Genomic DNA, 24,722 nt, shown 5'->3' with positions numbered 1-24,722 from the left:
TGTGACTCAGTTACATTTAGCTGCCTAAAAACCAATAGCAGGAAAAAATAAGTTTTTTGAAAAGTAATGAAAAGTACTCACTTTTATATTCCTGATGTTCTCTTCTACTTACTTTTAAAGAACATTGTAGAGAGTTATTATGACTAGGATCAGATTTAAATCAGGTGTCTTTGGGGACTCAGAACCAGCTGTACTAAATCACTTTTTCTGCTCAACATTGTAAGGGAATCTTTAAACAGAAGATTTAATTTCAGACAGTCTTTGAGAAATACTACTTAGCCTTAAACATTAGGAAACATTACAAAACAATAAGTTATTTGCATGAACTGAATCCAATCCTATCCATTTCAGCCTAGCAGCTATAGGACCAAAGGAGATTTAACAACCTTAGGAAGAAAAGTGCTTTCTTGCAATGCTGTAAAGTTATTGCAAAATTTTCTCCAGCAAGGTCAAATGAAGAAGTAGAATAAGATGGGAAATGCATCAACATATCAGGAGAAAAAGGACAACACTTCTCCAAACTGGTGTCCTTGTTTGCCCTTTGGGTTGTTATTCAGTTCGCTTGGTTTTAAGAAGACTGAAAACAGTGACACATTTGGAGAGCTAAAGTCAAAAAGGCAAATATAAAATACATTAGTTTCCCAGAATACTACATATATGAACCTCAACTGTAACTCTTGAAACTTCTGTTTAGATGTGGGCAGTGAAATATTTTGGAAGGGGGAATTTGTGATTTAAATAGTAAGACAGTTCTTTGGCTGATATGTGCAAATATTTAGGATCTAAACATTACTTGTTCTCTTAGCTTTCAATTTTGACTTCTAGCTACATGCACTGCCATCAGACCTTGGCTAGTTTCTTAATCTTTAGAATACTTTTTTTTGTCACTCAGATTCTTGGTTTTGGCTTTCTGCTTTTCAGATGAAATTCAATATTTATCTGTCAGTCTACACTGTTATGAAAAGCAGCCTGTCACTCCAAAAAATATAATGCTGGAAAGAATCTGTTAAAATCTAGCACAGATGGCTTAGCGCAAGACTCAAAAGGATTAAGCTTTTACATTGCTTCACATGATAGCAAAAATACTACAGCTACCTGAACAATTTGAACTTACTTAAGGTTTTTGTACCTTTACAGTTTGCAAATATCTTTGAAATTTTCCAGTGAGTTAACTGAAATCTGGGTTGTATATCACTTACCTGAAACACTTTACCAGATGCTGCCCAATTCTGTAATGAAAACATCAGCAGCATAAATTCTGATGCTAATGCATCCTGATTGTTGGACCCAGGCCCACAGTCAAATACTGTTTCGTGACCTAAGACTACACAGTTTCACTATGAATAACTTTAGATTCATCATCTCATATAATTACTCTGTGATTCTTCATAATTTGGATAACGTAACATAAACCAGAAAACGGAGAAACATTTCCACAATTGCTATAATATAAGATACCATAAAATGCCTTCAAGTGACACTCTCTGATGATAACCAGTCAGTTACATTTATTGACCTGAATATTTTTTGCAACAAATTAACTCCTGCAATTAATTTTGTTCTCTAAAGATACATTCTGCAAATGAATCACAATTTGATCAAACAATTTATATGCCTGTGGTATCGGGCAGGTAACTTTGACTCTAAAGTTAATATCCAAATTTTCAATGCAATAAGACTCTCCTCTTTCACAAAATAAAATGTAGACTTATCAACTAAGAAAACAACTTTTAAAAAACATCCGTGTCCTCCTAATTTTTACTATAAGTAAAAATGCCAACTTACCAGACTTGTTCTTCTTATGTTTTGCTTTCTTTTTAATTAAAAACAACTTGTTCTGGATCTCAGACTTATAAGATTTGAATGGATGAAGATGAATCTCACGCTTTCTTTGCAAGTCATCAAGTTTTCTCTGTAGATTTTCATTTAGAATATCCTTCAACTTCTTTTTTTTCTTTTTCTTCTTTTTTGCCAGCATCTTATTTAGTTTCTTCTTATTTTGCAGTAAGGTCTCTAGCACTGTTTCTTCAGAAGATTCATGGTAATTTCTGCCTTGGCTTTCATTATAAGTGCCATTGACATGCATTTGGCAAGCTTTCAGTGTGCTCCCCTTGAATGGACTCAGCTCAGGTCTTACTCTGGCCATTTCAGTGCAACTTTGTCCATTCTCCACATCTGTTATTTCCTCTGAACTAGGGTGACCACCTATATCCACAATCTCTCCTGAAGTTATCAAATTCCTGAAGTTCTCTTTAGAACAACCAGGTTTTTTGATGTCACAAACTCTTGAGGCTTTTATTTCACAGTCAACCTTTGTTTCCTCTGTAGGGACTCTAAAACTACCTAAACGTGTTCTTTTTTCTGGACAGATAACAATGTCCATACTTTTCTCTCCTGCCTTGGAATGACACAGCAGCTCTCTCCCACCAGAACTGACCTCCCCATTGCTTTTGCTTACATATTCATGTTTTACTCTTTCCAATTTAATACGTGGCACTTTTTTAACTTTGATGGGAAGAGATGGGAATTCAGGAGCCTGAAAAGGTTTTTGTTTGTAAATTCGAACATCTGCACCACAGAACTGTGGAAAGTGAACATACGCATTTTCCAAGCAGTCATAACCAAGAATTACTTCTCTGCATTCATGGATAGGCTGACCTAGCACTGCATCCTGTACATCCTTTTGTGTTTCATATACAAAGTCACAGAGACCTTTTAGCAGCCAAACTTTTTGATAGAATGGTAGTTCATGAAATGGTTTTTCCTCCAAGGGATTAACTTCTCCAAGAACTTTGAAAAACTGGGGACACAGTCCAAGTTTTTCTGCAGCACCATTAGGATTGTCAGTCTGCCCCACAACAGTATACCAGTGTTGCACCTTCTTTCTGAGTGCTGCTTCCCAAGTCCTGTAGGAAAATGTAGGCCTGCGATGTAATGTAGGTCTACGATGAGGAGGACTTAACAAAGAAGTCATTATTTTAGACAAAAAAACATTACACTGAGGCATCAGAAGACAACGTTCCAATTCATAGAATACTATTTCAGGTAAATTTAAAATCTGTTGAGCCAAGCAAAGAAAATGACCAATAGCTGGAATCTCCCACATTGTCTCCATCCTTGTAGGTGCTGCTTGAGCTAAAAGTGATTTTTCCCATTCTTCTATTTCTTTCTGACTAGCTTCTTCTGCTTCTTTTCTTTCTTGATCTCTCTGCCTATTAAAAGAAACTTCATGAAAATTCAGATAGTAGGTGAACAAAAAGAAAGAGAGGAAAAAAACCAGAACTACAATATGTCAAACATACTTATCTCGAAGTTAAAAAGAGCACAGTAAAACTGAAGTTTTATTTCAGTTTATCTAACTTTGCAGTGCAGAATGCACCAACCAAAATGGGAAATTACTGTCACTTTTTTTCTATCACCACTAGTTTTAAAAAGGGAAAAAGATAAGAAAAAAGCCTGGCATACATCAATAGCTAGAGTTGTTTGGACTTTCAGGCATTAAAATGAAATATTTCCTTCCTCAATTCCTTTTAATCAGAATTAAGTATTTCCAACAAATTATCCATATAAAAATCTCTGGAACAAATTCCAGGTAAATCTTGTTTTGAAATGGTTGCCCTGTGGGTCATGTCACCTCTCTTTTACCTCCCTTCCTCAGCAAACAAGTATACACGCCTAATTGCTAAGTGCTTTATTTCATGCACAAGAGCCATTTTCCCTCCAACCCAAAGTTGTGTTACTAGTCAGTTTGCAATGGTAGTCAAAAAAAACCAAAAACAAACCACAAGTATCAGGACACACAAAGAATGTGACGGGAAATAATACCAAAAAAAATGTTATGCTATTAATTGGTTTGCCCTCACCTGAAAAAAATTATTCAGTTCTGGTCCCCCTATTTAAAAAACAGGATAGAGCAGAAATAACATGCATTCGGAGAAAGAGGTTATCAGTAACCAGAAGCCAGTAAAAACTTCTGAGTAATCTAGGAGTCCACACAAAACACTAGCAAGAGGAAACATGACAGCAATATGTAAACCTCATATAGACTGGGAACTTCTTTTGCTTTTATTTGTAAATTCATCATGAAATTTAAGGGCAACACGTGTTGGAAAAAGAAATGTTTCCATTTCAGATAATCAATTACATGTAGCTTACCATCTAAGATACAAGATATTTCAATATATTTCCAAAGCAGAAAACTGGACATCTGCATGAATCATACAAATATCAAAAGTTACCGACAGAAGTAAATTTTCTTTAACACTGCTGCACTAGTAAACTAACATTTTTGCCTGAAGGCACAGCCAGATTCCAAAGGACAGGATTAGAATACAGATGTACTTACAGAAAGTTTTTTTAGAGCTCATCCTAAGCTTCTTTTCTCTGAAGCTTCTATCACTGGTGAAAACTATCACCTGACTCTAACACAAATGTGACCTGCTACTGGAATTTACACATCCTTATTTCCAAATTGCAAACCTCCAATTTTATTTTTTCATAAACAATTGCAAGTAAATGCCACACATCTATTCAAAGCATCAATGCCTTCCAAATTTGGCAAAAGAGTAATGATAAATTAAATTTTTTTTTTTTTTACAACATGAAGCTGATAGTGGCTTCTACCTTGAAGGGCATATATTTCTACCATTAACTATTGACTAGCTATCTTAACAATGTAAAAAAGGCAACAAATGCAATTTTGCTCACATTTTAGTATCAGCTCAGAAGAAACATGCCATGTATATGAAAATTAACATTAAATACTGTAAGACTAGACTGAATACTTTGTATTCTATAATAAAATTAAATGTTCAGTGACTTGTTACTATAATTTGAACAGAAATGTTTAATACCACATACATGCATTCTTGTTATTTATATATCTAGTAAGTGCAGAAGTACAAGCTCATGAAAAAGATAAAAAGTAAAAACAAACATGTCAGTAAATACTTCAATTCAGTCTTCCAGTGCAGCATTAACTTAAGAATATAAAGGATGGAATATAAAGACAAAATCCTACTTTTCAGCACAAGCTTCTGTGAGCCATTCTTGGTGAATAAACCCCTAAATTCAACAATACTACTTGCACATGTAAAGTGGGCATTATTTTTATTCTGATTAATGTTCTATTAAAATGTGCTAATATTGCATTGATATAGTAAATAAAAATAACTAATGTCCCAATGACTTAGAGCAAGAAATGATATGATGCAAAAGTGGTCTCAAATATGGATCCTACTCCCTCACTCCTTCTAAATGTAAAACATGCTTCCTAATAACCTCTTGCCTCCAAAAGGTGTGAACTCTATTAATATATATGGCAACAAGACTAAATAGTGAGTACAGTGACATGGAACATATGTAGAAACAACAACATTTCAGTATCATTTAATTTAAAAAAGCTGTAGGTGATCCAAAAATATTGTCTTCACAAGCAGTTTCAACTTTTTACCAAGTAATAAATTAAATCAAGGTAGAATTATCAAAATAAATACAATACTCTAGATTCATAGATAGATGGATACCTCTGCCTATATAAAATTACAGTTACTATATAATTTTTAAGAGTGCTTTGAAAGGATGTTTAAAAAGAAAGCTGTAAGTTTTTTCACTTGTAAAAAGTTTGCCTTGTTTTTAAGCCGCTGTTCTATCACAATATCTGCTGTCATTCCATTCTCAGCAGACATTCAAGAAAAAAATGTAAATAACAGCACACTTTCACATCTTCATTATTGAGGTCTTCCTGCTTTTGGAGGGCACAGCTTTTTCCTGGGGCAGTTTTGAGAAGATAAAGGAAAGTAAAGAAGGTATAGGACACAGGGCAAGGGAGCAGGGATGAAGGAAGAGAGAAACTGGAGAGAGGGAGGTAAGAGAGAGACATTTAATACTTTAGCAGCACAGATATCCTTATATTGAGAAATTCTCTGGACATACATATTCGGCTTTCAAACTGACAGCAACTGTAAAAAACCCTGTTGTTTCATAATTTCATTTACATTTACCAGAAATATGTTTGCATATATGAACTGGACTTACAGTAGTTACAGAACTATTCTAAGGTGAAGCTGATTTTTCTAGACTAAGAATGGCCACATTTCTAGAACACATCTGCAGCAGTTGTTTTGCAGCTTGAGTGGCATCTGATCTTGAAATTCAGTAGACATGATTCCCAAGTAGAGATAACACCTAAAACAAAGTCCCGACATAACTCCCTATTCTTCTTGTAATTTCCTCACTTTTTTAAGGCAGCCAACACATATCACCAGCAAATTCCTTCTTGCTTGCAACAGGAGATTTCTTGGTGGGGAGATGAGACAAAGACTAGATTTTATTTTGTTTTCCCAATTACCACGTCTAACCTACTTAGGTGTTGATTCACAGGTAAAAGGTCAGACTGGAACTCTTAATGACGAGACATAGAGAACTGTTTTAATTAACAATAACTTGTTTTTACAAACGTATTTTTAAAAATAAAATAGAAAGTTACATACAGATTAACAATATTATACGTTATTCTAAAATAAGCCAAGATTTAGCAGTCAGAATATACTAAATTTGGAGATGCCCATATAACCTTATTTCTGTATCTCAAATATCTTAAATCATATTATTACATATTCCATATTTTTCCATTGGATCTGGTTAATTCCACGCTAACACCGTCATAAAAAGCAAATTTGACTATATAAGCATACCTTATTCCACAATTTCCTCAATTAAATTACTAACTTGCAGCCAGAATTCAACTATTTAAATGTTTTCATGAACATGTCTGAAACCTATCCCAGGATCATGTTTTCAGAGATGAAAGACACAGAGCTGCCCACATAATTTTCAACAAACAAACCCATACAGACCCTTCACTTCCACTGAAATCAATCAGTCAATTATCTGCCATCCACTGGTGGTTTTAAAAATTTCAGTAGGAATCTACCTTTATATTTCAGTATCTAAATAATTAGTCATAATTTCCAACTATAAAATAATTCCACAACTATTTATTGTCAACTAATGTGTAAATTAGATTTGTTACTTACCTAGCATGTAACCAAGCAGCTGAGTAGAAACTCATAGAAATGTAATTCATAATTTGAAGAAGATAGTCAATATTCTGATAATTACAACATTTGAACAAAAGGAATGCTTACAAACAAGACTGACAATAAAATTAAATTAGATCTTGACATATAGGTACTTTGGTGGGGGAAAGTGCTTTTGCTGCTGTACAAAAACTATTAGTTGCAAAATAGTGAAATCAGTTTTGCAAAGATATCTTGTCAGTTTTTACATGTTGAGTCTACCATTATGAATGTGTCACTTGGGGAAAGTTACAAAATATTGCATAAAGAAAAGTTAATCTGATCGAGCAATAAAGAGATAAATTACAAGAGAAAGAGAACTCTCAACAAAGGATACCTATATAACAAAAGTAACTAAAAGATTTGGAGTAGGAGTTCCCTGAAGTTAACTACAGAAGAGAAGATAAAATCCCACTTCAGAAAATTCTTCCAAAATATGCAGTTGAAAAAATGCTTGCAAAATCAATTTCAAGGATTTTGTGGGAAATAATAATCAAAAAGTATTTTAAGGATTTAATATACAAATTTAATTTGTATTTCATTTTTATTTCTATACAATATACATTATGATATTTATTAATATATCTGAGTATTTTAAATTTAATTTTAGTTTTATTTAATTCTCATCATAAAATGCCTGTGTCTTATGAAAGTATCTAAATATCTAAAGCAAAGAATTATATGTAACCTTGGACTTCAACAGGCAATTTCTTTACATATGAGGCTAATTTTTATAGAAAGGCCTTTGCATTTGCAGTCTTACTTTTCCAGAACTGAAAGTATGCAACTCTTAGACACTCTAAACTAAGATTAATTAGGGCTACAAGCATTTTGAGTCACCCACTAGGTGGCCAGAAACTGAGCCCTTTTTTTATGCTCCTGATAACTCATTTTAAAGCTGGGTGAAGAGCAGATGCTGCCTATCCAAATACAACTGATTCACCAGCACTGTGCTCCCCAGCTAAAATACCCAAGGCTGCAGTCTTCCATATGGTTTAGAAAGTACCTCTTCTGTGCCAACCTCAGTGTATTAGACGTCTAAAGAAAACAAAAGTAGCAGAATAACCATTTTCTCTTCTTAATAATGTAATATATACTTTAGCAATAAGCCAAAAGTTTTGAAACTTGCAATAGATTTTCAAATAAAAATAGTGTTGAAAGTATGTGCATTTATATGTGTACCACTTTGAAAATCTGTATATACTGTAAAATGTGATCGTCACTGGAAACGTGCAACTAACTCTACAGGCCTTCTAACTAATTGCCAAGCCCTTTTCATGAAAGTGTTCAGAAAAGGTACTTCCGGAACATTTTTGGTAAGCTGAGAAACAATTGGTACAGAGAGGTCCAAATTACTTTAAAAACATGGTGCAATTAAGAAATAAAACTGAGAAGAAATCTGAAGCAAAATTACTCGGAGAGGTCAGCAGAGTCAAAGAAATAGTAAACCAGCTATCTACTGACAGAATTTTTTTTGCTTAATAAGTGGTACAGTTCAAAATTTTAGGGTGTAAAGAAGCAAGCTAGTTGTAGTCTTATTGTGTTATTTTGGAATTTTCTGTAGAATTAACCATCTTTTGTCCAGGATCTGGGACTTTTGAGTATATCCAGATACATGGACTTAACAGTTACTTACTACATTTTTGCAGCAATGTACTTAAAACAGTATGAAAAGCATAAATTTGAATGAAAGCATAACATTTCTTTTGTTTGGTAAACTGTTCTACAGACTCTAGCAATTAATTAAAATCCTATCAAAATATCCTTTTTCATAACATTGTTATCAAGTTCTAGAACACAGAGTTGAGCACAAATCAAGAGAATTTTACCAAAGAAGCAATAACCCTAGTGATCTTTGATTTTTTTTTTTTTTGGCAAAGTGTGATTAGAAGATTAGTGGATTAGAAGAAAGTTCTACAGAAAAAAGTACTGTCTAACAGTTAAGTCAGCCTTATAGTTTACAAATCTGCTGAAAATGAAGATGACCTGCAAAATTAAAAGTGAGCAGGTCACATAAGAGAAAAAGTCTACAAACCTGTAAATTTTGAAAAAAGCTAGGAACATTTTGCTTCCTGAAGCAAATACCGTCTTACCATTGTGAGCCATGTTTAGACAGTCACTCAAATTACTGTTAAAGTAAACAAACTTCAGAGTTTCATTTTCCGCAAAATAAAACATATTAACATTAAACACTGTCTAGAATTATATAGCTCTTAAATTTAAGAAAACCACAAAATCTCAGAGTTATTTACATGAACAATTAAAATTATTACCTAACTGACAAGCTGAAATGCCACATCAATGAGGTAACGGCAGAGGCACTGGCAGAGATTATTTGCTTCTGGCTATCAGTGAAAGAAGCAGTGACACGATCATGGAATTAGACTGTAGTTAAGCATTCTGGTAGCTTTTAATCTAATTATTGCATGAAAAACTGTCCAAGGATACATATCATAAACCACAAGGCACTAGCAGGAAATTACTGTGGATACTTAGTTAATATTAGAAGTTTTGCTACACTACAGTAAGAGCAGCTGTAATTTAATTCAAAACTTAAATGACCTCAGCAATTTTTCAATGAAGTGGTACTAATTTTTTGCTTTGTGGATGCACTGTATTGAAGCCATGAACTTGAGACCACAAGAGCGCCATATTTATTTACCTAAAAAACCATAAGGAGCTAACCTCTTAGAAAACTAGGAAGACAACTATTTGAAACCGAAACTAAATCATTTTTCTTATTACCTCTTTTCCTCTTTTGCTCTCAGTTGCTCCTCTTGTCTTAGAACCTGAACCATCACAGACTCAAACATGCCCGTTGACAAACCCACTAAATTGCGAGGAGTGGAACGACGTCTTGTAGAAATGCATGCTGTTGTTTTTTCATCCTCCTGCCCATAGCATCCTCTAGATGTTACAGCTAATGATGTTTTCTCTCTTAAATGCCTAGAAGAAAAAATCAAGCCAATTCACAACTACAAACTTCTGTACCACTGGCACCTCAATGCCTAGCCTACCAACCATAGATCAAGCATGCTTACTCAGAAAAAAGTAGTTATTTTTTCACTGCCATTTTTTCAGTTTTGAAAATTCCTTTATAAAATTTTAAACTTAAACCCAACACACTAATACGACCTATGTTTTCACACTGGTTAAAAACTGTATATTTACCACAAGTTATCAAATATTATTTGGAGATGGAATTCTCTACCTTAGTCCATAAGAATTTGGAAAGAAAAAACTTCCACGAGACCTAAGATAAGAAAGTATCCTTTTTAGCAGATACCTAAAAACAGGGGGCTGGGTGGTGGGGTGTATTAGTGGGGGGGTTTAGGGATCTATTAGTTGGCTTAGGCTGGGGAAGCATATGATAAATGTCGGTTTCATCCTATTTTAAACTACAAAAACTGAAAGACCAAACACTACAAATTTGTCTGCAAAGTTGCATTTCTTCTTACATTGTTTCAAAAGACTCCATTAAAACTTGTATGAGTTTTTTACAACCTGTGAAAACATTTGAGAGACAGAGGAGAAAAATCCAACCTCCATTCAAAAGGAACCTCCATTCCAAGGTAATTTTCTATGGCTTGTAGTATTCAGGAATTATACCACCAATATGGATTGATTCCCTTAAATCACTTGAAGGGGATCATTGACCTAAACACTACTCTGTAATAATACAAGAATGATTGTTCCAAGAAGTAGTGTTTCAATTTCATTTTACAAATAAAACTATGTTAAACATTTCAAACAAATTTATCCAACTAAAAATTGTAAAAGAACTTTGAGACTTCTAGGTTCCATAATCCTTTATACTTACAGGTCCTGGAAACTTTTATTAAGCTAGTGCACACACACATAATGAAAAAATCTTTCCAAATCTCTCAAGAGTTAATACAAGACATATTAGAGTTAATACAAGACTCACATACACTGAGGCAGGATTATCTTTAGACAGCTCAGTATTTCCTAAAATTTATCTGAAAAAGACTGTCCATTAAATGGAAGAATGACAAAAGCAATTGCATTTATTTTTTTTAGTAAATACCTATATTGCTATTTGAGAACACAAAATCTTCCAAGTTGTATTTGGTTATTTGTCTGCCAGCAGTAACTCTATTGAGCCAGGAATTTTATTTTTTAATCTTTACTTTAGCAAACTAGGTTTTACTTTAGCAAACTAGGTTTTACTTTAGCAAACTAGGAACATCCATGCCCCACTACGTTCAGCTCCTGCCTTTCTACTACCAGACTGTCCCAAAACTGCCATTACACAGAAACAGTTTCAAATATACTGTTGCTACAGGACCACTGAATACATTCACTCTGCTTCCAGGTGACTTCTGCACCACTTTTCTGAAGTGTTCTTCCTACACGAGCAACGTTCTTACCATCTGGCAGTTCAGATGTGTGTCAATAGCAAACATATCGTTCATGAACACACACAGCTATACATATTTCCCAACAGTGTTCCTTCTTTACCTTCATCCTTCACCAAAAACACCTCTTGGTTTTTAAATGCAGAATACTGTGTCATTCAGAAGATCGGTGGCTTTTCACCATGGTTTTCTGGTAATGACTAAACTATGACAAGTTCATGAGAAAGCATGTACTTCAGTTGTGATTTAAATTGGACTTTCTACTATATAGCTCGAGAGCTTTCTATGTTTCAGCTGCTTTGGCTGAAAAGAAAGCAGTTCCTGGCCGGGACTTACATTTCAACTTACCGCGATTTCCATTTTGCCATTTAAGCATTGTCTCTCATTTTATGATTACCATTTCAAAGCAGTCAACTTCGGCTTAGTATTTTATTCCTACGTATTTTAAGGGCGGTAAAAATTTCACAGATTGTAAAAATAACAATTTCAAATAGCCAAATATTCATACAGAGTTTAGGCAATTTCGTGACAGAATAAAATAAAGAAAGAAGCATTTGACATCTTGTGTAAACAAGTGTCCCTCCATGTTCACAAAAGGCTTCTTTCAAAAGGAAAATCTTAGTCAGGAAATGCTGTGCTCTATTTGGCATTTTGAGGTTTGGAATTCCAAAGCATTTTGAATTAAGATTAGAATAGTTCCCAGTAGGAAACGTTAATCTTCATGAAAGTACTGAAAGCTGCAGGGTTCTTTCTGTTGTGAGGTTTTGCTCGACGCTTGTTTTCTTTTAACGGAATCTAAAGAAACACACCCTCCTGTTCTACTTTATGTAAAGAACACGCGGCACGGCCCCTATAGTTTTCTACACCTACCGGGATAGCAGCGCCAACTTCTGTTCCAGCATCATCTCCAGCTTCTGGGCCTGTTTGGAGAGCCAGTGATCCACACCGTGCAGCCGATAGCAAGTCTCCAGCATGAGCCGGAAGTCACACACGAAATCTGCTATCCCTGTGTACTGCCCACTGGAAAATTTCTCTTCCATTTCCAATAGCCATATTCCAGCGGGCAACTGCTGCAAGGACTGGCTGTTCTTACGGCCCAAGAGGGAGCCAGAGACTTCTTCCCCGAAATACGCCTGATCCGCGAGGGGCTTCAGGAACGGCGCCGTCAGAGGCCGGTACTTCTCCAGCAGGAACTCGCGCAGGATGCGGTACCCCTGCTGCAGCTCGGGATTCAGGCTCTGGTGCCAGGCAGTCTTCCCTCCCTCATCATCTGCCTCCTTCTCAGCCTCCTCCATCCCACTCCGAAGGGCCGAGGGCCGATCCGCCGGGAGGTCTCCACCGGACTCCATGTCTCCCGCCCCAGGCTCGTTCTCCGGCACTTGCCGGGGACTGCGGCGCTGCGCCTCGCCCGGCCGCCGCATCCGCACCGGGCTCACCTGCGCACACAGACACCGCTCAGCGCCCCGCCGGCCCGGGGGGCGGGACGCGGCCGCCGGGGGGGAGGCACCGACTGGGCTGGCGCGCGGCCCCGCCCGCCCGGGGACAGCGCCCTCGCCCTCAGGGCCCGCCCCCTTCTCCCCCCCCCGCCGCCGGCAGCACCGGCGCATCCCGCCCCCCGCGTGCGCCGTTCCCGCCGGGCCGGCCGGGACCTCCCTCCGCGCCGCGCGCGCGCTCCCGACAGGCAGGCAACGGGCAACGGGCGGCGCGCGCGGCAGCGCGAGCAGGGGAGGGAGGGGGCGCGGGTCCCCCCCCGACCGGGTAAGGACGGGGAGCCGCTCACCCCAGCGCGCATGCGCGCGCCCGACCGGCAGCCGTGCGCCCGCAGTGGTGTGGGGCGCCCGGGGTGCAGTGTGATGTCATCAGAGGGCGCCCTGATCGGAGCCGGCGGGGGCGACGCAGGGGCGGCCGCTGGTGCGCGCGGCGCGGGGCGGGGCGGGGCGGGGCGGGGCGGGGCGGGGCTGCCCCTGCCACCTCCCCGCGGCAGCGCGCGCGGCCCCGCGGGGCTCTGGTGCCGTGCTGCTGCGGCTGAGAGGAAACTGCCCCTGACGGGTCTGTCGTCTCACGTCAGAGGTGTGCCACCACAAGTGTTCAGCCGCCATAGCCAGGCAGCAGCTCACAAAAGCACTCAGTTCTACACTCGGTTCTGCCCGACTTGCCTTAGGAGTTGGCGCGTTGTGAGGAGAGGCTGCTACTAACGACGCTGTCCTGGCCTGGGGTGCACTTGTAGTCCTCTCACGTTTGCCCTCACGTTTCCTCCAGTCCTGCTCACCCCTGTAAGAGATCCTAAAGAACACCAGGGAACCAGGAAACTCCACAGTTGTAACGGTCTCCTCAGCACTGCGAAGCACTTGGAGACACACCTCTGTGTGTGGCTTAGGTTTTATCCTCTTCGCATTCCTAACTGTATGAAAAGCTGAGGGTACCCTGCTGAGGGAGAGAGAGGGGGAGAGAATGAATGTAAGGGAACAGGAAAAAACCCTCTACTTCTGTAAGGGCATTCTTGTTCTCCAGAGATCGCTCCAGAGACCTTGCTCGTAATGGAGTTCTCTTAATGGGAATAAATGCCTCCACACTGCAGGATGGTGGACCTGCTTGGAAGGATCATTGTGCATTAAAACTGTCATGATCCATGCAGTAGTTAACCCAAGTGTAGCCACATACAGGATGGCCTTCAGGTCTGTGTTCTGCTGTGTGTATCCCATGGCCATTGGATAAATTTAAGCAGCACACCGTTAGAGCAGCTGTGGGCAGCTCCCACACTGTACTGGCATCTCTATGACCTTTCCTTTATCTAAAACTGCAGCCATAAGTCCTCATGCAAACGTTCTCTCTGACAGTAGAAATGATGAATGAAGTTGGGATTTTTAAAGGAAATCCTCTTATGGCTTGAATGACCACCACGGGATAGTCCTTCCACAGACAGAGTCTTCATGATGCACCCCCAATACAGATCCATTTGATGCTGCACTGCTTATGGTTTGTGGGATCAGAAATGCTGTAGGATAACTGTTCTCTCTTTCCTTATAATGTTAACTCTAAGAAATTGCATTTGAAATTATACTTTGCAGAGTCTGAATGCCTTTCTTGGGACCATAAGGACCAGTATGTCCTGTTGCAAAACAGAGGGAATACTGTGTTGTGTTTTTTTTTAATAACTGATCTCAGGAATAATGTTCATCTTGTCTAAGTCCCACTCCAAGCTGAAGGTGGAGAGTCATCATCAGAGGGACAGGAATAATGGAGGGATTCCAGCAACATGTGTAGGAAAAAACATAACTGAGGAAAGCAACCGTTCAAGTAAGAGTGGGAATTTCTAGTGTAAATAAAATAAAACTAGACGAGGCTGGCAGCTCTTTTAGAATTTTTGTACCTGTTGGATATCTGGCCTGCAACACTCACTTCATGGTTCATTTATACTCTCTGCAACAATACCCAGTAGCTTAATAGACAATTTTGCTTCTTGCTATATATGTGGCCTATCTTTTAGAATATGAGAACTTGTAGTCATAATTCTGCATACAATTCACAGGCTGAGTAGCCACAAAATGTGTTCAGACATTTTGGTGTGATAACATCTCAGCTATATTCAGATCTCCTGTCAAAGATTGAAATTTATGGTGATGAAAGAAATTAAGATATTGAGTCAACACTCTGAAGTTAAATTTCAGTGAAGAACGGCCTGCATATGACAAAACAAGATAATATCCTTTATTGGGAGCTCTGACTTGTATCACCAAAGTATTTGAGAGAGGATATTTTTTCTAGGTATGCTATCAAAGCAGACTAAAAAATAATTTTTTTAAAAAAGGATTGTACTGGGTAACGTCATTGTATCAATCTATAAAAACTTTTTTGTATTTTCTTATGTAATAAGAAAAATACGTTGTATTCAAGGAGTTCTGTGATGTATTATTTATGTACTTCCGATCCTTGCCACACGAGTGCACTGTTGAATAAACGCCATGTACGATTCCTACCTTAAATCAGAGGTAACTCTCCCATCTTAATGAAACCAGGGTAGAACTGCTGAAGCAGAAACAAACATTTTAGAAAACCTGTAACAATGGAGTTTCGTTTTACATACTCAGTGTTAAGAGGACCTATGACTCACATATCATAAAAACCCAAACAAACAAACAAACAAAACAAACAAACAAAACCAACAAAAAACCCCAAACCACAAAATTTTTTTAAAAACCCTAAAAATAAAAAAACCCCAAAATTCTTCAGAATAAATAGAGCTGATAAATATTCTTACAGTTTCTGTGCATACATCTGAATTGGACATACAATTTTTGCAAAATGGCGTGATAGAGATTTGCATACATTTTAATCATGCAAGTTTGGATATACATGATTGTTTCAAAGAATATTACAGCAGGGGAGCGCCTCTGCCTTGATGTTATCACAAAGAGAGCAAGAAATTTTGTCATTATAATATTACCCACAGTGTCTTAAATATTTACAGAATAGTGCAAATGTCAAGTGGATAAACATACACCATGAGAAAAAAATGTGAGATATGCTTGGGAAAAAGTAATCTTCCACATACAGTTCACAAAGGATAGGAAAGGAAAAGAGACAACTGTCAGATGTGACCAGTATCCTTCACATCTGATGTGAATTTTGAGTGACAGAGCATCAGCGTGTCATGGAGGTCACATTCAGGGATGTAAAGTAAAGAAAGTATCTCAGCCTGACCATGAAAGCACCCATAACTTCTACAGACACCCAATGATGATGTAAATAAGTAGTGGCCTCCTAAACTTTGATTTGGGTACAAGTTTTAATCATATGCCCTAACCAGATACTTTATCTTTACATTTGCTTTCCCTCTGAAATCAGTGTTATTAAACTACAAATAAGTTACAGATACTGTATAGACTAAGATGATGAATAGCTAAAGCAAACCTCAGTTGTTTTAAATCCCCGAGTTACTTGTGGCCATTTTTTACACTTACAGAGATTTTATACATGCATTTTTAGAGATTTATATATAACCCTCAAAAAATGTGTAAAATATATACAAAAAGAATATTTTAGTCTAAAGTTCTTAAATCCAAAGGCTCTCTAGTAGTTTTCTATCCTATAGACAAGAGAACTGTAGCATTTTTGTAAAAGATATTACAACCCTCAAAGAATTGTTTGGACTGGCAGAATTATAATATTCATATTAGGGCACTGAAGGGTTGTTTTCTAATAGGTCAGAGCTGCCTGTTACAAGATGTAGAATGAAAAAAAGAAGGATGGTTTCTGTAGCAGCAGGACAGAATATTTATGAAGATAAGTAGAATTGACTGTTTCTTTCTGTGAAGGCCTGAATTCCTGCACCTTGAAATCACATTCTCTGCTTCAGGAGTAGTAAAGGGGGATTAAAAAGTACCTTTCACCTTCAAATTTACATTACGCTTCACAAGTCAGAAAAAAAAATCTTTTTTTAATATAATATGCATTCACTCAGTGTATGATTTTCTTCTTCTTCTAGCAGTGTAATAATTGGTGACTGAGTGGCTCCCATTTTCCTTTGTTCTGCTTCTTCTATTTCATACATTAAAGCCAGGGGTCCAAAGTGCAGGTTTCTGCTTCTGATGACCTCCATAGTGACATAGAGTATAGCCCACATTAAGGGTCCTTGAACTCTTTTGTGAGGTGAGTGGATTAACATTGCCACCAGAGCCATTCAAACTGTATGCTCCAGTAGTTACATGTTCCTTCTGCTTACATATAGTAATGGTAAATAAAATGAACACCAAACTCTAGAAAACGCTAACAATGTGCTTTCCATTTGCAGGTCTGCCACCTGAAGTTTCCTTTTATGAGATGCACAAAATTCTTGGGAAAGAAACAGGGGCTCTGGAGTGTGAAGAAAATAATCAATCTCGGAAATGTTTCAGCTGAGTTATTCTGCTGATCTTTTTCATCCTGTCTCATGTTCCACCACCTTTAATTGCATTTTTCTCCCTTTTGAGGGATACAGTGCTACTTTCTAGCGCCAGTGATGTCCTCATTGCCAATTAGAATACAAACAGACAGAAAACAAAGAATCTGTCTTTGAATTCTACACTTTAGAGACATACCGCCTTTTTTGAGTCCTCAAAGCTGTAAGCTGTTTTGCATTCAAGCTTCTACAGCACATAGTACTGAAGAAGTGCAGTTCTCCTTATAATAAGTAATTCTGAGCAACTTCAAGCAGAATTAAAATTTTATGATGTGTTATAATGCATCAAAAATCCATTCTGTAACAAAGACCATTAATAAGTATTTTTAAAATACTTATTATAAATGTTATGATCATAAAATGTTATGATCCAAATTTCTGTAATGATGTCTTTTTAGAATTAGAGAAAGAATAAATCAATTTTTTTCTTGACTCTAGATGGCCTTTGGAGTCCACTCCATGAGAACTGTATGGAGATGAATACTGTAGGATGCCCGGGGACTTTGACCTCTAATGCCTAACACAGCTGGCTGCCGCAGGAAGTGGCACAGCTGGAATCAACATGATTTCCTGCCCAACCATGCCAGACCACCAGCAGAGACCTTCCTTCAGAGGGCACAGGTTGAGAGCTAGAAATGTGACATGAGGGAATGATAGTGCCAGATAATCAAGTAGGGTAGAACATTCATTCTCTTGGTTCTGTAATAAACTCCAGAGTTCAGATCCCTTTTTGGTTGCCATTTACACCTGACAGCTGAACATCCTGTACATACAGGCTGATAACTAGGTCCTTAGCCAAGCTGGAAGAATAACTGATGAGATCAGACTGCAGTATTTAACTTAGCAATGTTGGTCAGTCTGTCTGCTGCTCAGCTGCTGATGTTCACAGAACTTTAAAAAAATGTGTATTTTTTTCAACTAGGCTTCCTCCTTCCACACTCTTGCCAAACTTATTCAAAATTATCCAACAGATTAAAAAGTGGCTGGAGAGGACAGACAGACAACACGACTACATATGCCTCAGTCCCTTAGAAAACTAGTAGCAGGAACTTAGTAATCTCCAACTCTGTTTATTTTCACTCTGCTCTCTGTAATTGTGCAACACAGGAAAGGCAACAAAATTGCTTCATACAGACCTAACATTTATTTACGTGAAAGGTTTTGCAATTATACTTTATTGTGTCTAATTTTGGACCTGAGGCTTTTTCAAATTTTTTGTGGTATTATAGGAATGGCAATTATTTCCTCTTCTCGATGCTGGAGAGTGGAGATAAAATACAAGGGTATAATTTTCATATCTAAGAGAGGTTTTGAGAATGACTAGGTGCAGAGGATAAAATGCACAGGGAGCCAATGTTTGGATGACTTAAACATTTGTTCCATTCACTGCCCGTTCAGTTCCTTTGTAATCATTAACTGCAAAGACTGTGTTATACAGTATCAGAGAAGACAAAACAAGGCAAGGACTAAAACTGTAGTCACACGGATATGAATGTCTGCCTCTGACAGGGGAAAAGAGAACTCCTCCAAATATGTTCACGATATCAACAGTTGTATGTGTTGTATGTCACTGCTCCTGGTGGATGGTGTGAAAGAATCTGTGGCAATGTGTAGTCACCTTACATGTAGACACACCTTGCACATAGAGTACACCTCAAGACAGCTCTTACATGCTACTGAACCAGTCCATCAATAAAGAATATTGGAAAGACTGGGCAATATTTGAAAAGTATAAATTAAAAGGATTGTTTGTACGAACACCAACTCTTGTTCTGAAGTGTTGTCACAAAAGTTGCAGGAATCTATCAGCAAAATTTGATTAAAATGTAACTGTCTTTTGTCTCATTCAGCCACATCTCTTCTATACATCTGGTTTTATTCTACATTCAAAGAGAAAATACAATTGTTTCAAAATGGGAGATTTAGAAAAGTCAGAGTAATTAATTAATCAATATAAACCCATAATATTATCTTAATTTTTATTTCACAGAATCACAGTATGGCTGAGGTTGAAACAGATCTCTGTGGGTCTGTTGCCTGCATGTCTCCATGCTCAGAGTGGGAGCAAACAGAGCTGCTTTCTCAGGGTCTCATTCAGGTGGGTTTTCAGTACCTTCAAGGATGGAGGCTCCACAAAACATTAGCATGCAAAAAAGACTGTAGTCCAAGAAGATGTCCTGACAACCTCTATATTTTCTTCTATTTGCAGTTAATGTGCATGGCTTACAGCACCTCAGGGTGTTAGAATTATAGAACATCCTGAGCTGGAAGGGACCCACAGGGATCATTCAGTCCAACTCCTGGCTCTGGTCATACCAGGAGTCACACCATGTGCCTGAGAGTATTGTCCAAATGCATTATGAGCTCTGTCAGGCTGGTGCTTTGACCACTTCCCTGGGGAGCCTGTTCCAGTGCACAACCACCCTCTGGGTGAAGAACATTTTCCTGATATCCATCATAAACCTCCCCTGACACAGCTTCAGGCCATTTCCTTGGGTCCTGTAACTGGTACTGTCATGGTGAAGAGATCAATGCCTGTCCCTCATCTTCCCCTTGTGAGGAAGTTGTAACTGCTATGAAGTCTCTCCTCAGTCTCCTTCAGACTGCAAGGAACAAGTGACCTCAGCCACTCCTTGTATGGCTTCAATATATTACTGTCCAGTGGACCCCTTTTGCTGAATGCCTTTTGTGGTCCTGTGTGTCCCCTAGCAAGTGATGGGAGGACATCTTTTGCCATCTCAAGTTCAAGAGGCATCATCCTTCTCTTATTCCAAGAAATACCAACAAGAAATACCAAAAATGGTGTAACCCTTAATGAGTAAAAAACAGTTACAGTAACATTTGGTATAAGAACTCTAGACTTGAAGAGATGTTAAAAAATAGTGATTTAGCACTGAAGTAGAAATAGTTTTCATTTATACACACCACTTTTCACTTTTGTGTGCATCTTTTTAAGAACAAACTTCAAAAAAATGTAGATTTTTCAGCAGTGGTCAGCATAGACCTTACTATGTCATAGGTCTTCTGTTGAAAACAGAAACATATGAAGGTTTAAATAAGTCCCCACTCTTTTCAGTAGTAGAGGCCTTCACTGCACATAAAACAAAAGTAACTAATGACAGTTTGGAAGTACTGGGAGCAATAGATAGGCTACAGTAGGCTCTGTTTAGTCCTATATATGTCTTTAGCATGCTATGTTGACAGGATGTGAAGCAAGATTAAGGTGGAAGTCAAATGGCCATTCTATAATGTTCTTAGAATATTTTAAAAACCCAACAGTTTCCAAGAAAATGCCTTGATGGATTACCATGTCTGTTTTGGTCAGTTAGAAAATATATTACTGCTGACTATATTTGGGTTGGGTTTCTATACCTTTAGGGGAGAAAGACCTCAGTGTGAAGAAAAACAAGAACTTCTCATACAAATGTTAATATATATTCTGGACTTCAGAATAGAAACCCTGTACTCTGAACTAGAGAAAGTTTTTTTGAGCTGACATCTCCATCCTACCCCACACAATCTATTTTAATGTTTTCAATTGCTTTCACTGAAAATGTTTAGAAAAAGCTTTCTTCACACTATTACTACTTGTAATTGATCTTTTCCCCAGTGTAAATCTGTCTATACCCTGGAGTCCAAATCATACATATCTGATCTTTTTGTGTTGTACAGTCTGTTGGCTATGTTGCAGGTTTTTTCCAGCTTGAGAGGTTTTGAATTAGATCTCCTGTAAATTGTTGGCAAATTAAATGGCTGATAAAATAGCTAGTATTTACGGTATGCTCAAAATTATTCATGCAGTGGCATGTGGTACCAGGAAACTTTTCTTTCTTCTCTTTTCTGCTAATATTTACTTTTTGCAGATGAATTTCTAAAGCCAAAAAACCACAAACCAGTTGTAGGCAGCTGTTTCTCTTGCTACTCCCATGCCAATAGTTATACATAAAATATTTTTTAGTAACTTCTTTGATGTTTTTCTCTCTACCACTGTTTTGAAGAGGTTGTTGCCTTTCAAGATAATTTAATATGACATAAAAATTTGAATTAGAAGAGAATTTTGAAAGCCTGTCCTGTAATGGACCGAACCTAATGTTGCAAATGTAGGCATAGAGATATTAAGAGGGATCCATGATCAATGAAAATCATTAACTCTGATGGTGGAGCTTGGAGATTAAAAGCAAGCAAGCAAGCAAAGAAAGAAAGTATGAGATTGAGCAAGGGAAAGGAAGACATAGGTGCCAGGAAGTAAGGGTGGGGCAGGCCATTGTTCGAAACAGACAGAGAATGGAAAATGGTTCCCAATGGCCAACCTAGAAGGGTGCAGAGTTGCCCAGATGAGTCTTCCTCTGTTTCACTTCTAACATGGCAACTTGATAGTTTTCATCAGGGTCTGCACAAAATCATCTTTAGATTTTTCTGCTATTGGGGCTGTTATTGCTGATGGGACCAATAAAACAATAAAGTTTAAAAGAAGCTGTAAAGGTTAAGATGGAAGGTCACCTGCAATGTGGTTGCATCCTCAGTATTTCTATGGCACCCAGATTGTATCAATTACAATTAGCTTTTGTGTGTATGTGTGGATGCTGATGGCGTATGTTATTTACCTCCTAAAGAGTAGTGGTGATGTAGCACATTATGATTTCCCTACAGTTGCTCCTTTAATATAAGAGATTGTTCTATGTTATGGCTATAGGGATGGCATACTTAAACCTGGAATTTTACATCCGGGCTCAGGTACATGTGCAGCCTGCAAGCATGGTTCATGGGATATGCAGTCTATGTTTTACAACCTGCTCCTTACTTAAAAATGCCGCTGCAGTAGCAGCATCAAATCTTGACTCAGTATAGCATCTGAACAACTGTATTAAAACAAATTAAAATGCTTTTGCCACATAATAATTTTTTCATTTAATTTCTCCTTGTTTTGGTTTAATCTGGAAGGTAACTAAACAGCTGTGTGCCCACTTTCCACCACCACCCTTCCCCTGTTTCCCCTCCAGCTTCTTGTGCCCCAGATTCCTCACTGGTGTGGCAGTGGGAAGACCTGCAAATTCCTTCAGTTAGTGTCAACACTGTTTAATAAAATCCAAACCATCAATGTGTCATCAATATTATTCTTATTCTCAGTCTGTCACTCAGTACTATACCAACTAGGGCACAAATTAACTGTCCCTGATAAAACCAGAGCAATATCCACCCTTTATTCTGTATCATTTGTGTCATGCCCAGGTTCCACTCTTCCCAATGTGTCCTTCCTTGTCTTTTGATACATACACAGAGATATCGTTCCCTTAATCTAGGGGTCATCCCTCTAAAATGTCCATTGAGTAAAATTAGTCCATAGCTTTGGCCCTCTTCTGTCATTGTAGACCTTCAGAGATGGAGAGATGGTGCGTGGTATTGGATATTATCCATGATAAGTCCATCCCTCTTTCAAAAACCCATTTGTATGTTGCATCTCTTCTTTGATGGCCCAATGTGTCATAGGCCCACTGAGCTACCTATCTTCCTCTACCTATCTTCCCAGCTACCTTGTGATAGCCCTGCTTGGAGTAGTCTGCTTCCTGATCCCTCTTAGAGGCAGCTGCTTTATCCCTTATGAAATATGTCCACTTCTGTTGCTGTTGTCAGGACACATAGAAGAACACTATACAATTTCAGAAGGCATCTCTCTTTATTATAACAGCATACTGTCTTTTATACATTCCCAACAAAGTTTCCAGTTATTCATTGGTTACAAGAAATCAACACAGCATTCATTGGTACAGAGCAGTCTCCACCACTGTTTTTAACTAACATTCAACTGCAGGTTTCTTTTGTTTATATTTTTATTCTTCTTGGTTTCCATGTCAACGACCTGCACAGAATTCCTTTTAGGAGTAAACATGACTCTTATCAACTTCTTCTTCAACTAACTCTTACTAGCTCACAGACCAGCTGTCAGCCCCTTCCACACACTTCTGCTTCCAGTATTTCTCCTTGCATACAAGCGCAGAAAATACTGGCACAGGTTGGTTCTCTCATTAGCTCTGCTGAACAGAGCTCAGTCAGCCCGGACCAGGCCCCTGCACATTGCAGTGATTGGTGTCTCTCTGGAAATATCCAGTGACAGCTCATATTTTCCAAATATTTTATTAAATTTTTCTGGATTCCTCACTTTTTCAGAGGTGAAGTTCCAAAATGCTGGGAGATGCCCACTATCCTAGGCACTTGCCCATCCTACCTCACACAACTTGCTACTCATAACTATCCAGCCTTAGGGCAGATCCCTGGGTGATGCTCTTACCTAGTTGTGTAACCCTACACAAGACCTGAGACATATTCATGTGTCTTAACAGTGCAAAGGTGTTGGTTTGGATACCCTGGGGATACTTTCCAAGAGCTGGAGAAGGGAAGGATGGCAGAGAGTGTCATTCCCACAGACAGACTCTTGGAGGTATAGTTAGGTGTCATTCCCAACACATAGCTCCTGCCATGCAGGCGCAGCGGCGATGCTGGGTGCACACACTGCCTCAGTCCTGCCAACAGGCATCTTATCATATCAAAACCCCATGTTACAAAGCACAACATCATAACCGTAACCCAGAGAAATGACACAGCAGGGAGCACACACAGCAAGTAAGGTATTACCCAATGCAACTCTGAGAACACACAACAATGCTGAGATCAAATAAATCAACATTGTGGCCAGCAATTATTAAACCAGTCCGACTAATTGCTTATAACAAATTTGTTTTAACATGTCAGAACAGTGGTTATCTTAACCCTTCACACCCATGGGCTGGGTGCCAAAATGGACCCTTGTGGTTTAACCCAGAAGGCAGCTAACGCCATACAAACTGCTTGTTCACTTCCCTGTCACCACCCCAGGATGAGTAAGAGAACTGGGGGAAAAAACCATTAAATTCACCAGTTGAGATAAAGATGGCTTAATAGGCCAGAAACAGGAGGGGAAACAAAAATAACTATCATTAAAATTGGAATATACAAAACAAATAATACACAATGTGGCTGCTAGCCCCCTGCTAGCTGATACACAGCCAGTTCCCAAGCGCCCAGCCAGCTTTATCTGCAGCTGATATTACTGAGCTTTACACCATATAGTATGGAATATCCCTCTAGTCAGTCATGGTCAGCTGTATCACCTGTGTCTCTTCCCAGCTACTCGTGTCTCCCAGCCTCTTCACTGGTGGTGTGATGTGAGAAACACAAAAAGTCTTTGTCTTAATGCTTAACACCTCCCCCATCAGTCTGTTATCAACATTATTCTCATCCTAAATCTAAATCACAGCGTTAGGCCATATACCAGCATGAAAATTAACTCTA

General features: G+C 38.4%; 1 protein-coding gene across 8 annotated transcripts in view; it reads right to left on the bottom strand.

Annotated features, from left to right (window-relative positions):
* Nucleotides 1–14,252, bottom strand: part of KIAA2026 (KIAA2026 ortholog) — a 56,784-nt gene extending 42,532 nt beyond the window's left edge. For 5 of the 8 annotated variants that reach the window (XR_005255169.1, XM_038123536.1, XM_038123543.1 and 2 more), the window contains exons 1-4: nt 12,329–13,231; nt 9,825–10,025; nt 9,353–9,424; nt 1,786–3,212 (exon numbers count right to left, since the gene is read on the bottom strand). Coding sequence is in view for 7 of the 8 variants with exons in the window: in XM_038123536.1 (XP_037979464.1) it covers nt 1,786–3,212; nt 9,353–9,424; nt 9,825–10,025; nt 12,329–13,065 (2,437 nt within the window). In the remaining variant the exon portion in view is untranslated. The other 3 variants (XM_038123541.1, XM_038123540.1, XM_038123538.1) reach the window with 3 other exon arrangements.
* Nucleotides 14,253–24,722: the final 10,470 nt, after the last annotated feature.

The sequence above is a fragment of the Motacilla alba genome, chromosome Z (genome assembly GCF_015832195.1).
Source record: "Motacilla alba alba isolate MOTALB_02 chromosome Z, Motacilla_alba_V1.0_pri, whole genome shotgun sequence".
In the NCBI taxonomy this organism is placed as follows: domain Eukaryota; kingdom Metazoa; phylum Chordata; class Aves; order Passeriformes; family Motacillidae; genus Motacilla; species Motacilla alba.
The sequence above is the reverse complement of the archived record's forward strand: the minus strand, read 5'-3'. Positions and strand labels throughout refer to the sequence as shown.